The sequence below is a fragment of the Phaseolus vulgaris genome, chromosome 2 (genome assembly GCF_051622355.1).
Source record: "Phaseolus vulgaris cultivar YP4 chromosome 2, ASM5162235v1, whole genome shotgun sequence".
Lineage (NCBI taxonomy): Eukaryota > Viridiplantae > Streptophyta > Magnoliopsida > Fabales > Fabaceae > Phaseolus > Phaseolus vulgaris.
In genome coordinates, this window is record NC_143499.1 from 47,129,474 (window position 1) to 47,147,264 (window position 17,791).

Sequence of the window (17,791 nt, forward strand, 5' to 3'; positions counted from 1 at the left end):
AACAAAAAACACTGGATTTTAACCCTGATGATTTGAATGTGCAATCCTTTGGGGTTGTGAAATGGCCAAAATACTCGAAGGTCAATTGATATGCAATCCTACTTTAATTTTTTTTCACTTTTCCTCTTCTTCATTTGTTGTGTTTGCGTCTGAGAGTTCATCTGACAGTGGCATTGTTCTCCTAAGAATCACCGCATCGCACTGTGCCAATATAGAATATGTTTGTTTTTGTGTTTTCTTTTTTCTAGTCGCTGATGTATGATTTCAGAATAATTGATCTAGAACGTGATTTGGTGTTATATAATTTCGGAATAATTGATCTATAACTTTATTAGATTGCACAATCTTAAACTCTTTATATTTTTTTTTACTTTATGGATTTCACACTTCGAAATATATAAAAAAAATTGTTTTTTTTTATAAATTAATACTAATAAAATTATTTGACATTTGGAAGAGACAAGACTAGACCATATGTAGTTCATCTCAGATTCTAGTTAAATAGAGACAAATGATGTCAATCCATAAAAAGAAAAAAGGGAATAAGTTACCCATGTTGATGCAAATGTTATCTGTCGTATGAGTAGTAATAATTTGTTAGCGTCCTTTCTAATATGTCCTTGCAATTTAGTTATGCTGACCACATTGTCTTACAACTCTGGGAGGATGAGGATTAAGACAAATTGAAATTGGTATTGCACAGATGTAACTTAGGTAAGTTTGGGATCTCTCATCCTCAAATTGAGTTCGCGTTTTATAACATCAGGCTATTGTCATTGTATAACATTAGTTATGAGATCGTTGATAAGAGTCTCATTTAAACTTTGAGGAAATGTGACACTACAACACCAACACTATTCATTTCTTAGTGGTTGAGATGAATCATGAGTGTGACAATGACTTCACATCCATCAACCTATGCAATTAGATACATGCGTTGGTTGAGATCAGTGTCACACCCATACATACTTATTGGGAATGGATGAAGAATGACCTTCTACATTGTCACGTCATTGTTCACATAATTCGGATGATGACAAGATACGACCCTAATCTCACAGCATGCTTGTCCTGTGAATAATTTCTCGTGCTGTGAATAATTTCTCGTGTTATATTTATTATTATTTCAACATGATTATTTGTTTTAATATTTTAAGTATAAGTGTCTAATGTCATTTGAATGTTCGGAATAGAAAATTGTATTAGGAACTCTAGAGTTCAGAAAGTATTTTCGAATCTAGAAAATATATTTCAAGCTCTATAATTCAGAAAAAGTAAATTATACTTTTCATAAAAAATAAGGAGGTGCAAGAAGAAGGTACGGAGGTGCAGGAATAAAGTGACACTGCTTCAGCCCAAAATGCACGACGAGGCCCGACAGAGTTTTTTTTTTTTTTGTTCTTCTGGGAAGAGAAGAAGAAGAATGAAGCTTCGTCTTCACCATCCTGATCTCGTTCCAGTTCTGGTCAAATCGACATCAAAGTGAGACTGGCGTAGTTTCAGTTGGTTTCATTTCAATAGTTTTATAACTGCCTCCAATTTCAGAAACCAGAGAAAGAGAGCGAACGGAATATGAAGAGCGAAAGCGAATTGGTTGGACTGTGCATAGAGGCAGCATGTGAGAGCAGAGAAAGCGTCGAAAAATGGCGGATGCAGAGGCGCAGTCTCGACCGCTTACCTTCTCCTGTCGCCGACGCTCTCCTCCGCCGCCTCATCTCCAGTGGTCTCCTCTACCCTTCCCTCCTCGAGTACTCTTACTCTCTCTATCCCTCATTTTCAACTCGATCATGTTCCATTCACGTTTCTAATTATTTTCATCCATGTTAGGGTTTTCAAACACAGCGCCGAAGAGGTTGACGTGAGGGACAACGGCACCGTGGACGCGGAGTGGATGGCGTATTTGGGAGCCTTTCGTAACTTGCGCTACTTGAACCTCGCGGATTGTCATCGAATCACCACTTCAGCTCTTTGGCCAATTGCAGGTGTCGTATCTATCTTCATTCTTCACCCTTACTCTTACTGTCACTGTTTACGAGCTGGCTCTGAGCATGATGCTTAATTGGTTTTAGGAATGACTAGTCTTCAGGAGTTGGATCTGTCTAGATGCTTCAAGGTCAATGATGCCGGAATTGCCCATCTTCTCTCCGTTCCTAATCTGGAGAAGTTGCGCATTTCAGAAACTGGCGTCACTGCCAAAGGAGTCAAGCTTCTTGCCTCTCTTGAAAACTTGTCTCTTCTTGACTTAGGTGGCTTGCCCGTAGATGATGTGTCGTTAACTTCGTTACAGGTATTGTAGTTCTCCTTTGATACTAGTGTATTCGATAATTAGTGCTATACCAGTCAGTGATTATACTACACCAATGTATGTTGAAATTGTAGTTTTTTTTTCCTTGTAATTGTATATAAAATTTGTTGTGTGTTGTGCCGCTAGATGAACATGATAATTAGGCACACTTCAAGAGTTGGATTTTGTTGGACGCTGTAATTGTGTCAATTCTGACGCTACTATTAATGGATCCAAACCTTTTTTTGTGGGTTTATACATACAGAGGGACATTGTTTGCTTCATCATTGATTCTTATTTCTAAGATTATTTTTGTTTATACCGTTGGTCTTCTTCTGCTTCTAAATCAGTAATAGCATCTTGCCAAAATCGTTATTTATTGCTTTCTATGCTGATTAGTTATGGTTTTGTATTTAATTGGGATTCAGTTTAGCACTGTTTTTCCATGATCTGGCTTTGGGCTATAATGGATTGCTGTATGCAGCATTTTGTTTGATGTCAGATGCTTGGAACACGCTTTTTTCCGAATGACTTGCTTGAATTCCCTATTAGACATTATTGTTTGTTTCAGTCGGTGGCTCAATGTATTGCGTTTTTGGAGTGTTCATGTTTTTATGTGTGTACACACTTGTGTGTGTTTGTTTGAGTTTGTGTTCTGTTCTCAAGTTGTAAAAATGTTCTTATATATGTGTGTATATATATATGTATATTTTTATGACCTTTACTGTTGTTTCACTTCACCCTCCTCCTAGGTACTGAAAAGGCTACAATATATTGATCTATGGGGTAGTAAAATATCAAATAAAGGTGCTGCTGTTCTCAATATGTTCTCAAAGTTGACTTATCTCAATCTTGGCTGGACCAGTGTCACAAAATTGCCTACATTATCATCTCTTGAATGCTTGGACATGAGTAACTGTACTATTGATTCTATACTTGAAGATGATAAATCTCCTTTGGCAAAGCTTATTTTTTCTGGGGCTACATTCCTGAATGAAGCTGAAGCCTTCTTGTATGCAAATACAAATCTCCTATCCTTTTTGGATGTAGCCCATACCAGCCTGAATAAATTCTTCTTCTTAAGTAAAATGAAAGTAATAGAACATCTCAATCTCAGCTCATGCATGATGGGGGACGATTCAGTTGAGATGGTTGCATGTGTTGGTGGTAACTTGAAAAGTCTGAATCTTAGTGGTACCAGGGTTACTTCTGCTGGATTAGGGATTTTAGCTGGACATGTTCCGAATCTTGAAACTCTATCATTATCTCAGACACCAGTGGATGACACTGCCATCTCATTTATCAGTATGATGCCTTCATTAAAGGATGTTGACCTGAGCAATACAAACATTAGAGGTATTTGATTTGTTGACATAGTTGTTGTTATTATGATTTATAAATTTGTGTGCATTACCTGTGGTGGCAGCTATAGGCTCTACTCTGGTTAAATCCTACCATTTCTTCAGCTTATTGGTTGATCCCTTTTACCATTGGGCTGCTCCTTACCATGAAACTTCTTTGCAAGAATAACCTGTCTTTGTTAATGTATTCATCATTCGTTTCCTTTACTGCATTTTTGGGGAAGAACAAAAGGATGTGTGCTTGCAGTATGTAGCTATTCGCACATGAGGCTGAATATTCTTTCTTCTGCTTTAGTATGTTTTGGATTAACATTTATTTATTTGCTGATCTTGAAGTTGATTTGAAACCCTAATAAGAGTAAATCTTATCTTTAATTATGCCAGATATTCAACATGTCCTGTTTGGTCTTTGTCAACATGTGTGGGACGACTGGTTAATTTCAAATGTTTTGTCTTTTAATCAAGTTACCTTGTAGAATCATGTGTCTTTTGTCTGTGCACACTAGATTTAAATAGCTATTTTCTGTCCTAGAAATCAAGGGTTGATATTATTAAGGAGCCATTTGTTTGAGAAAATGTTTTGTTTTCAATTTTAATCACAAAAAACCCTAAACCCTAAACCATTCACCTATTCCATAAGGCAAGTCAATGGGGCAATTGGAATAGCTATTTCCTAGGTTTTTAGTTGTGGAGGGAAAATGTGGGGAGATGTATGGTTATTTGTTACACAGAGAATTTGTGATTGCAAGGGGTGGCAGCATGTGATGGGGGTGAGGCTCGCTTGCGAATTTGGCCTTTACTTAGGCCTGAGAAGGTGTATCTTCCAGGAAGAGGAGCACCACTCCATTATTGTTTTAAACCAGTTTTGTTACTTGCATATAATTTCAATATTAAAAATCCCTCTGTTCTATTATAGTTATTGAACCTAAACGGTATTTAAGGCCTATTTGGTTCGAGGAAACCTTTTCTATTTTCACATATAGCTACCAAAATGTGACTTTATTTTCACTATATTTTTTGTTTTTGGAGATTTTTAAATAAACAGTGAAAATAAACAATTTTTGTCTTCATAATTTCGTAAACAAATATTTAAAAAAAAACAGGAAATAGAATGAATGTGATTTGACACTTTTGTAATTATTTGTGCGAAGTAGAACTGAAAGCGATTTTTTTTCTTAATCTTACATTGCCCTTAATTTCTCAAATAGAAAATGTCCTTAATTTCCTATCTTTGCCAATGGCTTAAATAATTGTTCAATTTGTTTCCAAGACTTCATTTTTACTGATTAAGCATTTAATGAAATGCTAGAGTGGATCATTTCGATTTAGCAAATTGTGATCTTCTTGTCCATTTTACTGTTCGAAATGTCTACATTTTGTTTGTATTATTGTATCTCTCTCATTTTGTTTATATCTCCATTTTCTGCTTCTAGTTTTAAAATTTTGTGTTTCATTCAGCTTACTACTTGTATTTACGACTTAGGTTTTCTACAACAAGGAAGGATTGATGTGGACTCCCCACTCTCCCTGATGGCTTTGCAAAATCTTAAATTAGAAAGGTTGAATTTGGAGCATACGCAAGTTAGGGATGAAGCTTTATACCCCTTGTCAAGCTTCCTAGAACTAAGATATTTATCACTTAGAAGTGCTTCACTTGCAGACGTCTCACTTTACTATTTATCGTCAATTCGTAAATTGACAAATCTTAGTGTTTGTGATGCGGTATTGACAAATTATGGGATTGATATATTTAAGGCTCCTGAAACTCTGAAAGTGCTGGACCTCCGAGGTTGTTGGCTCTTAACTGAAGACACTATCTTGTCATTCTGTAGACATCATCCACAAGTTGAAGTCAGACATGAACTGGGTACTGTATATCCTTTTAATCAAAATGGTCCTAATCATTCCTCTCCATCTCGATCAACTTCTAGGACTGTGCAAATGGCTAAGAAGAAAGATCAAGTTCCGGTATTTCCGTATCTTGCAGGTAATTGCTATTTACATTCTGATCTTTAAGTTTCTAGCTTTATATGACTATCTAATTTGATTTTCTTGATTTATTTTTACATAGACCAAAGATTAAAGTACAGCAGGGATGAGTTACTTATATTGCAGTTTGCGTCTTTGCCTCTTGCATCTAGTAGTGAGAGTGGCAATTCAATATTTGAGAAACAATTGGACTGAATGGATAATTCGCCTTCTATATAATTGTTTGCACTAATGGCATTGGTAATCTGTGTTCATTTTTCTTGTTTTTCGTAATCATTGCCAATTTTATAATATTACTTGCTTTGATTTTATTTTAAATTATGATATCATCCTCCTATTTATGCTGGGTATGCGCATTTTTGTTGCTTTGCAGGAAAGGGTATGTGAAATGAACAGAGAGGATTAATAGCCCAAGTTCGATGTAATTCCATTGTTCTCATTTCTCATTTCTCATTTCGAATGCACATGGTCAAAGCCGAATCATGTTTCTGATAGAAAAATCGAATGCGATGGTGAGCCTTGGTTCCAACTTACCGTGGCTTGCATGTAGATATGCAATGTGGATTAAGAAAGGTTTAGTGATATTATTGTGTGTTTTGGCTGACACGTGCCTTTTTTATTGGCGTGCAGCAGTGGACACATAGGATGTTGTGAAGGATTGCTTCTACTGAGTAGTTTTTGCAGGTTCCCAAGTATAGAAGAGTGTAGTCATCAGGATGATGTTGCTTCAGATAGATCATTAACTACGCACTTCAGCACTAGATCACTCCATGACTCTTTGTGATGGTTTGTATTAATTATCATATATCTGAAGGGTGGACACTTTTAAGGTGTCTTGCTCGTGTTTGTGTTTGGTTTCTCATTTAAATATGTAGAAGCAACGTGTTCTCTCTCAGTGTCCACTGTTCCTAGAGGCAGGGTACTCGGATAGAAGTACTATACTATGGGGAGCTAGCTTGATGAGAAGGAACACTATACAGAGAAATTGGGACTTAATCTCGTGTTTCGACAAGAGTGATGATACCCGTTATCTGTAAAATTCTGTGCTTTTATTAAGCAACCAGATCGACGACAGCCGCTGAATGGTTGGAAGGGATCAAACCATACTATTGTAAGTTACACTAACCATATAATTTTCAATAACTCAATCGCTTTTTTATAGAATGTATTTTTTATAATTTTACTTTTGAACTACATTTACACATTTTCATGGTGTAATTAAAATAGTCAATATTTGTGTGTATGTATCTTAAATAATTTTATATTGATATAATTTTTTAAACACGGTCTAAATGATAGGAACAATCTAATTGAGTTTTAAGAATAGAATATCTAGTGTAAGAATAGAATACATACTTAACGTATATATACTGGTGTCGTAATTGGTCTAATTTATATAATGACGAAAATTATTATTTTTGTTGAAAGTAATTTAAAATCACTTAAATATTATGTAATAAGGAAAATCAGTTGATTTTTACTAAAATAAATATTTCACTTTGAAATTATTATTTAATTGATTTTAAGGAGAATTTATTGACGGAAAGGTTCTCAAAGTACATTTGTATACAAGTCTTTTTTTGCCAATCCTTCTAAATTAAATTTAACCAAATTATTTAGCAATGAAGTGGAATGCATGTGACTCTGAGCTCAAGAATTTGTATATACCCTTGTCGTGGTAGTCCACAGTTCTATTTTTTTGTTTCAGTTTTTACTGATACTTATTTTGCTGCAACACTTTGTGGATCGATTGCATCAACAAATTTTTTTATTGAATCCAATAGAATTTACAGACATGAAGTAGGAGAATTGCGGTTTCCACGAAAATACGAAACACAAGGTTAAGTGACTAAACCATTTATATGTACAGTAGAGGAAACTTGGACCATTTTTAACATTTGATGAAATTTTAACTCAAGAATTACAGTTGGATGTAGCTAGATTTAATAGTTTTTAATTGTATTCAATGGATAATTAAATTGCTACTTCTAATGTTTTTATGTATAATTTTCATACAGGATGAACCCTAAATTTATGTACAAATCAGCAAGAAATTAGAAGATATGGAAAATGAAGAAAGCCATAATTCTTAGAAGAATCGATCAGTTGATCACAATGAGCAACAGCAAACCCAAATTATAAGTAGTATCGACATAAAGGTTAGCAATTTTGAGCGAACTGGCTGGGCTGATATAAGCGTAGCAATCTCTAACCAAAGAGTAAAATTTTGCGGACTTATGTGTTTTCGTTAGTAAATCAATAAAAATAATAACAAATAAAGTTTTTAAAAGTTATATAATAATTTTATTATAACGGTGAATTATAAACATAATGATTATTTATTCTTATAAATCAAAACTTTAGAGAATAATAATTTAGTAATAGTGCAACAATTATACATCCAGGCAATAATAAAATAGTTGTAATGTAGACAGTGATAATATATTTATTATTTTTATTTTTTATTTTTTTTAACATTCATTTAGAATTGAAAAATTACTAATATATGAAGAGTAACATATAATTTACACACATCAATACTATGCATTAAAAAAAAGGTTATCCATGTAGGGATGTAATTAGGCAAGTAATCAAGTTTCATTAATTAGGTTATCGTATTATATTATTTTTTAATAAAATGTTATTTTGATTAGTTAAAATTGAGTAATTTTAAAAATCTAAAAATTGAAAAACATGGTAAGGAAATTGGTATCATCACCTCTTTGTTTCTCAATCATACAAAATTTCTTTTTTGATATTTGACAAAAAATATATATATATATATATATATATATATATATATATATATATATATATATATATGATAACATATAAGAATTTTTCTCAACTACACAAAAAGTCTGTTTGTTCCTTGACACCAAAACATTACGAACACAATTTAACTCAATTGTATTCTTATATATTATTGATTGAATTAATAAGACATTAAATCAATTTTTTACTTTTTCAATAAAACAAAAATAAAAAATTATTTAGTTGAAATAACGCATGTGTGAAAATTTATAACAATTTAAATACTATGTCCAATCAACTGAAGTAGATTTCCCTTCTTAAAATATCAACTATATATGTACTTTAACAATTCATTTAAACAAATTATAAGATACTTCTTCCATACCACTCGCCTAGGTATTAAAATCAAATCAGATTTAATAAAAATATTTTATTTCTGTTGTAAAAGTAAAAATTATTAAATAATATAATTTTTTAATTAAGATTCAATCCTTAAATTTAATTTTTTTTATTGAGTATAATAGATTCAATTAATCATATATTGATTTATTCATATTCATTGCATGTGTTTTTTTTTAAGTTTGTGAATACATCTTATTTTAAATTTATATAAGATGTTACTTGAATATTTTAAATATACTATAATAATAATACATAACAAAATTTATTTATATTATCGATGCTAAAGATCATACTATTAAATTAGATAATGTTCACACTAGGATCAACTTGACATAAGCTCAGAATGGATGATCAAAATCATTGATTTGTTTATTTTTTTTCTTTTAATATATATCATTAAACTCTGCTCCATATTGTATAATAGGGCTCAATATGGAAATTTTTCATACTGAAAAAAAAACATTAACTATTATTCATTGTTAAGAAGAGAATAATTTAACAGTTTCAAATATAAATTTATCTATGTAAACATATTTTTGCACCTTATGATTGAGCAACTATCCATGCATATTATTTGCAATCTATATGAATAATAATCTACACAACCACGAAAAGGGAAAGCAAGTGCAATCACATGCATAAACTAAATTGTCTTTCTCACGTTCGCTCCCAAAGCATATCTTAGGCATTGGATTTGTTGGGTGTGTTCAGTGTTTTATACATCTCGTCAATGGTATTCTGTCAACAAAAAATTGTAGTCAATACTAAAGCAAATACCTAAATGTATTATACACTACCAAATTTTTTATTAAATATATACTAATTCTAGAGATAAAAAATAATTAATCACTATATTAACTAAATTAGATACTATTTTATAAATTAAAAATTTATTAATATTTAAAATAATTTTTATTATTAATAAATATAATGATTAATTATTTTTTCTTCATAATTTTATTTTTCCATAAAAATTAGAAAGATAATAAAGTAAGGAGAAAAGAAAACCATGATGCATTCTATTTCAAGTTCTATGATACTAAATAAAATCACAGACAATTTGTACCTGATAGTATTTAAGCAATTCAGGTCTTTTCTTCTTAAATGTCGGAGTCATAAGGCCACGTTCCATGTCAAATGGAACTGGGTCAAGATGAACAGCCTTAATAAACTCAAACCCTTTTAACTGTCAAAAACAAATAATTAGGATCGTATAAAGCTTCAACAAATCTATGTACCAACAAACACATATCACACTGAAAAATGATTTTTTGATCCATCCAAACTATTCAATTATAAGTATTTGCATTAACATAACATGCTAATTTTTTTTAAAAAAAAATCAGAAAATACATATCGATCAAAATGTAGATATTATCTTTTGCTTTAAAAACATATATTGCATGTTGACCAAGAATAAAAATTATATTTGTACTTCAAATTTATACTTAAAAATATATATTGTATAATATAAAGAATAGAGAAATGTCAATAAACCTTCTTATCCTTTGCAATCTTGACAAGCTCTCCGATTACGTAAGTTTTTGTTCTAGAATCTCCACAGAGAGAATCAAAGTCTGCAGTTATATTATTTTCTTCTGCCCATTGTTCAGTCGTTGGCTTGTGAAGGTTAACAATAGCAACTAGGTATGACTCAAAACTATTTCCATAAATCCATATCTGAAATAAAACCGCACAAAAGAATTAATATCAATATGATTCTATACATGCAATGAAAACAAACTGACATTAAAACTTTCATTTCTATATCTGCACTAAACCAAACCTTCTGATATCATTCACAAATCCTTCTGCTACAACAGTTTTTCAACATTTTGTAGGGCAAATAATTGAACAAAAAGACAAGTGTTCAGAGAACATACAGATTCAACAACAGAAGCTTGAACATAAATATTCTCCAGATGTTCAACAGCAACATATTCTCCTTGTGAAAGCTTAAATATATTTTTTTTCCTATCAACAATTTTCATGGCTCCATTAGGTTGCCACTCTCCAATATCCCCTGTTTAAATAGATCATTCATGAATAAAATGTGATGCAACTCTTGCAGTAGCAAATATTGATAAACTTAAACTGAAAAGGGGAGAAATGAACCTGTGTGGAACCATCCATTGGTCATAACCTCTTTGGTTAGGTCTTCACGTTTGTGGTACCCTGTGAACACAGTTTTTCCCCTCACACATATTTCTCCACTTGGTGTGCTTGCAAGTGCATCATATCCCATTTCAGGAATAGATTCTAAGCACACATCCACAAATGGTACAGGAGGCCCCACTGTACCAAGCATGTCCTTTTCGTTTGGTAATGACACAAAGGTTCCCGCACAGGTTTCAGTTAGACCTATTTTAATTTCAACACAAATGCATTAATAAGTCCATGTCTCACATTCACCTACATAGTTATAGCACAAGATGTTTTTTCCTCAATTTCCATGCATGTTTTTTCCTCTCCATTCAGAAAAACATATTATGGCATGAACAAGATCAGTCGAAATCAAACAAAAGCATACCATATCCTTGTAGGATATGAGCACAAGTGACCACCCGCAGAAAACCTTCCACATGTTTAGATAGAGGTGCTGCTCCAGATAAAATAATACGCACTCTTCCCCCTAAAGCTTGCTTTACCTGATCAAGTTACAAAATAGAATATATTAGTCAGCAATTTTCTTACGCTTGTTTTTCATAACAAAAGGGTAGGGAATTAAACTTAATAATGTTGCACACCTTATTAAATACAATTCTGTCAAATAGTGGAGATGCATCCTCATGACTTTTCCCTTTACTTATGTTACTCAACTTGCTAAAAAAAAAAAAAAAAATCTCATAATATTATGATTAATACAACTCACTACGGCAAAAAAAAAATTATTTATCATAATCTTACATGTCATGTTTTGACCATAGCAGTGACATACAAAAAGATAGCACTTACTATGAGTAGGCGAAATTGAACACTGTCTGCTTTATAAAGCCCCCTGTAGAAATCTTCTGTGTCAAACCTGTACATCAAATTGAATATTTTTAATACACTATTCTTTGTTTGCGAGGATAGGAAATACTATTCAAAAAGACTAACAACAGAAAAAGGAATTAACCAAAAAGACTACTCCTACAACTAACAAATATTTTAGAAAGTATGTCCTTCCTGATATCAAACAACACATGATTTTAGAAGAATCACTAAATTGTCAAAAACAGGAAAAACTTACCATTGTATACTCTATCAAGAACACGGGGAACTGCAACGAAAATGGTTGGCTTTAGCTCTGCAATGTCTTCTAGTAATAATTTGACATCCTGGAACCATTGCACAAATTGTGTTTACATATTATCAAAGGCAAAGTTTGAGTTTTCTCAGCATAAAGTTAAATCTAAAGTTTAACAATCATAACAAGCCTTCATTCAGTGATGAAATATTTGACATATACTCACTCCACGCCAGAAGCCTATTGAGGCACCGTGCATTATCATTGCCTCCTCAATGACCCTGTCAAAGATATGTGCAAGAGGAAGGTACGATAGGTATACATCTTTGTCATTCAACTGCAAGCATGAAAATATTCATTATCCTTTTAAAGGAAAACATTTTAAGAGAACTCAAATTAAAAGGCCAACACTAGCTTACTTTCTCATTGCAACTCTTCAGAACTTTATGGATCCCAGCTAAAAGTGTGATAATGCTTTCATTGGATATCAATACTCCCTTAGGGTCACCAGTAGTTCCGCTGGTGTACATTATTGTACATACATCACTTTTCTTTTTCACAGGAAGCTCAAAAGTCTGATCATGACCCTGTTCTAGACATCAAAAATTTGCATGAGGGTTGAGAAATACAACCGGTAAATATCATAGAACCTACAAAAACATTGCTTTCCTTGACCTATGCAAGTGCACCTACACTTTTTGAACTGGAAATGCAAAATAATGACAGACATAGGAATATAAGATCTTTTACTGTCTTTTAAGATCTGCAATTACTCTTGCACATTTCAATGAAATTTTACTGCTAAATAGTAAGAGAAAGGTTAATAATGCGTCAAGTGAATAACGCACCACTTTCAAAAAGTCATCCCATGAATACATGGTCAACCCAAACTTTTCAACTTCTTGCTTTTGTTCAGGGGTAACATCTCCAAAACTCACAATTGCTGCAAAATTAATAAATAAAGGTAATCACTTCTTTCCAAACATGTGGATATTTTGAGAATGAAAGTAGAGAATCAATAAAACACACTCTTGACATAGTTTGCTGCATTTGGAAATGCCTTCAACAGCTGAAAAGTTTCAACAACAAATATAAATAAGGCTTGCTAGTAATAGAAATTTGTATTACACAATTCTTAATCCCTCGAAATAATAATATAATAGATAATTTCAATACGCATTAACCTCAGGTATCTTCTTTTCTTCAACAAACGCAATTGAGACCTCTGCATGGCTTATAATAAATTCAACAGCACCAGCACCTAATAAATCATACATGGGAATCAAATGGCAGAACCCATTATAATTAACATTTGAAAAATACTAGAGGATGATAAATGTTCATGGTTAAAGAATCTATGAATATGGATTATTGATGTGTGTACAATGGTCAATGGGACATTTGTTTTCAATATAAACACTCTCCCCCTAAAGGACAGTTGTGTGAATAGTTGTGGATACATAAACAGTCATTCATCTTCCTCCAACAAATAATTAAATTGTTTAGATGAATGATCTTTGACAATATTGAATCTTGTGTACTAGCATGAAAACAAATTCAGTAGGTGGATGAATCAATGCATCACCATAGTGAAGAAACATGTTAAAGAAGCCTTGCACATACCCAAGGAATCATATAAAGGAACACAGAAAAGTCCATGAGCATTGCAGGCCTGCAATTACGTTGCAACGTGTCAGAAAATATTGCGAAGATATACGCTAGCTACTTTAGCAACACTATAAATGGCACCTTGTAATTTAGAACACTGAATAATATAAACATAAGCCATTCTTCAATAGATGAAAGTCGAGAAACAAAGTTTGAATAAAAAAATTGGCTTGTTCTCCTTCATTCAAATCATAATAAACCAACAACACTAATCACATCAACAATGCAATAAAAAGTATGCAATGAAGAAAACAAAACAAAGATCAAAATATAAAATCAATAGAAATCTTTTCGTTACAGTATTAGTAGAAAGAACATTTATGTGGAGCAAGTCAAAATGAGTTTTACCTCCATGCTCATAATCCATTTTGGGCTATTGGCACCATAAATACCACATTTGACTCCCTGAAAATAGGCATTGTGAGAAGGTACTTGATTACATAAAACAATAAAATGTTGAGAGACTTTCTACCAAGCTATTAAAGACATCAAAGAGAATCATCTATCAAACACATAAATATTGATCGCAATTAAGATAACAAGTTAGTAACACTGGTGAGAATCCAAAATATGGGAGTAAAACATTAAAATGCTAAAACAAGTTGCAGCAAAAGATTTTCATTTTTTGTTGAAAGGAAATAAGTATATGTGACTTTACCTCCCCATAACCACAAGCACGAATGGAATTTCCAACCTTGACCACCATGTCGTACACCTCTTTGTAAGTTTGCCACTTGAAATTGCCAGGCTACAAAAGTGTGTGACAAAAGTGATAACACATTTTCACACTGACAAAAACAATAACAATGACAAAAGTGAAACAGAAAAACAGAGCTTACTTTCCCATCCACAATTTCACGAACACCAAGCATTGGGTTTGTAGGATATTTCTCGACCGACATCCTATACAAACACAAACAGTTAGAAACAATAATCTCTTACTAAATGTAAGTCTCATCCCCTCTAACTAAAGCTGAATACATTAGAGAAACCTCCATTCACCAATTGCTCCAGAAATATATATAATATTAGTGTAAAGATCTTTACACAGTCAGTACATTATAATTATTATAAAACCAACAAATTTACCATGCTATCTTCTTTTTAACCTTAAAAAAATCAATTGAAACACAGGGAACATTGTGTGGACGTGTAACATATAACATATGGTGAGTTGATTGTCATGGCTGGTGTCGTGTTAACTTATTCTGTTATATTTCACCAATATCCTCCTCCAAATGTCCCTCAAACACCAATGTGACACTTTTTTATTAAGAGATTCGAATTTTTGTTCCTCTCTTTTTACAAGATACTAGTCTTTTTCACCATATTCAGATCCGAACTGGTATATGCATGTTACATTATGCATCATTAAGGTAAATAACAAGATTAATCAGTTATGATTGGGGACATTGTGCATGAAAAAAAAGTAGTGTATACCTAAAAATATCCCAGCATGTATCAAGACCTTCTACGGAAGGAGGAATTGGATCATTGCAGAAAACGCTACGGTAGACAGGACCCATAGATGGCCTTTCTTCTGTGGCCTCAGTGGCTTTCTCCACTTCTACGATTAACCTTTTTTCTGCCATCCCTCAATCAACAAAGAGAGAACAAGTTGCTTCTCTTTTCTCTCTTCTCTCTTCAACCTTCTGAATTCTAACCTTAATTAAAACCTGTTATGCCAAAGACAGTTTTGATTGGTCAACCATTTCAGATCACTACACACTTTTTTCTCGCTTAACTAGCTAGTTAGTTACTCATTTTCATCTATTCTCTCTTCTTATCCTTTTCTTTCTATTTTTTAATTTCTCAATTACATCTACTCTTTTTTTTTTTTTTTTCTCTCTTGATTTTTTCGGACATAAATTGCAGAAAGAGATTCATTCTTACTTACCCTTGTACATCATTCAAAATTATTTCTGTTATGACTTTTAGGATAATTAATAAAAGGTAAATCATACAAAATTATTTCTGTTATGACTTGGGTCAGAAGCAAAGTGAAGAAGAATACATTTTTATATTCTTATGTATTGTTTAATTTTGAAAGGAGTTTAAATTAAGAAAAACCAACTTTATAAATTATTTGTTACTAATTTAAGAGATAGAAAAATATTAAATATTTTTTTCATAACGAAATTGATTTTTTTTAATTTAAATTTTAAACCTACTAATAAGAAAACTATTTAAAATCATGTTAAAGAATACAATAATTTTTTTTTATTTCAAATATGAAGAAAAAAAAATTAAAAAAAATACATTAACGTAACGAAAGGTTTATTTTAAAAAAAAAATACTACTTTTGTGTATAGGTGGGAGAAAATAAAGATTTACTCTGGAAAATGTAAATATTTATGTTGCATAAATGTTTTTTATTTCAAATTATTTTACATTAAAGTTCTGTTTGATTAGCTCTGAAAAATAAATTATTTTGATAATCATTTATAAATATTTAAATACTTTTATCTCCAATATTACATGTATCGGATTATTACATATTTAAACAGCTTCCACCATTATATAATACTTATTTTTTGTTTATCATTAAATATTCTTATGCAATCCAAGGTTCTCAAATGTAAAGAGAAGTTGCACTTATTTTTCCTATTAAATGAAACTCATCTTTTAGTTGAGACAAAATCACATTTGCACTTTTTTCAAATTTAATATATGTTTATTCTCCGCGTATTTTTTTTAATAAATACTGTTTTATTTTATATTTTAATAAAGTCACGTCCAAAAAAAAGAAAATATTAAGTATCAATTAATTTAAAGAAAAAAATAATCAATTATTATATTAATTAAATTAAGTATTATTTTTTAAATTAAAAAATTATTGATATTTAAAGTTATTTTTATTATTAATAATATAAAATAGTTTTTAGATTGATATTTAATCTTAACTTTCAATTAGAATAATTAAAATATAAAGTAATTAGTAGTTAAAACTTATACAACTAATATTACATATTAATCTAAAAACTACTTTATAATTTTTCATTAATAATAGAAATTATTTTAAATATTAATAATTATTTTAATTTATAAAATAGTATATAATTTAGTTATAGGAAAGATAAATATTTATTTTAAAATAAATAGTGTGTAAAATTCATTTTGTTATTCTAAAGTTAGAAGAAATATAAGTGTTATTTAATAAAATCTAATGAAAAGGTAAATGTAGTTTTTTCTTTTTATTCACAACTAAAATTAATAAAATTCTTTCTGAATGGTTATAACAAAGAAAAATCACAATTTCATAGGAATGAAAAAGAATTTAAACGCTAACTATTTTTAAACTACGATTGTTATTTTCTGTTTTAATCTTTTCCACGGCATAAAAAAACTACAAACATTATTAAACATCTATCAACATAATGTGAAATATAATCTAAATCTATCTTCAAAATATATCAACCCTAATTTAAAAAATTAATTCGTCAAAATTAATAACTTCACCAAATTAGAAGAATCAATTAAGTGATAATCCATGAACTATCTTAATTTTAAGTGCTGAATATTTATATCTTCAAACATTTGTCACATAAAACTCTTGTAATTCTAGAAATAGATTTATTAGTGATAACATAGATGAACTATTTATTTTAAAATAAATAAATAATTTTTACGTGAACACAACATATTAACGTATATAATAATAAAAAAATAACACTAAATACATGAAAATTAAAATAATAATAAAAAGATAATATTTATAATATGTTTTTACATTATTTAAGGAAAATCTTAAAAGTATATATCACCTCAAACATAGAAATGAATATGCCTTCATTCATATTTAGAAAAGTGTATGAAAAAACTTGTGGTTTTAATAATAAAAAATGATATTTTATATGAGAAGTTCTCTCTTTACTATTGTGTTATTTAACACATTGACTATAGTATTTGAGAAGGTCTAATTATTTTTTATATTTTGAGGAATTGTATGTACTTACTTTAAAAGAACTTTGAATTCACATAGGATTTCTAGTTGATGAGTTTTTTTTTTAATATAGATACTTGCTCTTCATTACCTATTTTTTTTTTATATATATAAATCAACATTAGATGTTAACAATCTTTAGTAATAAGCTGAGAAATAGT

General features: G+C 30.8%; 2 protein-coding genes across 6 annotated transcripts; one reads left to right on the top strand and one right to left on the bottom strand.

The window, feature by feature from the left end:
- The first annotated feature begins 1,191 nt into the window (after positions 1-1,191).
- Positions 1,192-7,770, top strand: LOC137812723 (Leucine-rich repeat (LRR) family protein). 5 transcript variants are annotated; one of them, XM_090299133.1, is made up of 10 exons: positions 1,192-1,482; positions 1,546-1,748; positions 1,828-1,982; positions 2,070-2,287; positions 3,037-3,640; positions 5,129-5,632; positions 5,717-5,874; positions 6,008-6,146; positions 6,265-6,745; positions 7,653-7,770. In XM_090299133.1, the coding sequence occupies exons 2-7, from the start codon at positions 1,573-1,575 to the stop codon at positions 5,827-5,829; spliced, it is 1,770 nt and encodes a 589-aa protein (XP_090155259.1). In that variant the 5' UTR covers positions 1,192-1,482; positions 1,546-1,572; the 3' UTR covers positions 5,830-5,874; positions 6,008-6,146; positions 6,265-6,745; positions 7,653-7,770. The 5 variants fall into 5 exon arrangements, with proteins under 5 accessions (XP_090155259.1, XP_090155260.1, XP_068470996.1 ...); XM_068614895.2 differs by having other exon boundaries at positions 1,371-1,482; positions 6,268-6,745; XM_090299134.1 differs by having other exon boundaries at positions 1,365-1,748; positions 6,268-6,745.
- A 1,569-nt stretch (positions 7,771-9,339) lies between these two features.
- Positions 9,340-15,397, bottom strand: LOC137812721 (long chain acyl-CoA synthetase 4). The gene is made up of 19 exons (XM_068614893.2): positions 15,128-15,397; positions 14,527-14,590; positions 14,346-14,435; positions 14,036-14,092; positions 13,643-13,691; positions 13,204-13,280; positions 13,049-13,088; positions 12,868-12,962; positions 12,439-12,606; positions 12,246-12,356; positions 12,023-12,110; positions 11,746-11,812; positions 11,538-11,613; positions 11,321-11,438; positions 10,906-11,151; positions 10,674-10,813; positions 10,288-10,470; positions 9,857-9,976; positions 9,340-9,528 (listed from the first exon to the last, which is right to left on the bottom strand). The coding sequence occupies exons 1-19, from the start codon at positions 15,277-15,279 to the stop codon at positions 9,472-9,474; spliced, it is 1,998 nt and encodes a 665-aa protein (XP_068470994.1). The 5' UTR covers positions 15,280-15,397; the 3' UTR covers positions 9,340-9,471.
- Between the last annotated feature and the right edge of the window lie 2,394 nt (positions 15,398-17,791).

Coding starts and splice junctions, on each gene's coding strand:
- LOC137812723 (XM_090299133.1), top strand. CDS start 1,573: ATGAAGAGCGAAAGCGAATTGGTTGGACTGTGCATAGAGGCAGCATGT. Junction 3,641..5,128: donor GAGCAATACAAACATTAGAG/GTATTTGATTTG, acceptor TTTACGACTTAG/GTTTTCTACAACAAGGAAGG. Junction 5,633..5,716: donor GGTATTTCCGTATCTTGCAG/GTAATTGCTATT, acceptor ATTTTTACATAG/ACCAAAGATTAAAGTACAGC.
- LOC137812721 (XM_068614893.2), bottom strand. CDS start 15,279: ATGGCAGAAAAAAGGTTAATCGTAGAAGTGGAGAAAGCCACTGAGGCC. Junction 11,152..11,320: donor TCATATCCTACAAGGATATG/GTATGCTTTTGT, acceptor AAATTAAAATAG/GTCTAACTGAAACCTGTGCG. Junction 10,814..10,905: donor CAATGGATGGTTCCACACAG/GTTCATTTCTCC, acceptor CTATTTAAACAG/GGGATATTGGAGAGTGGCAA.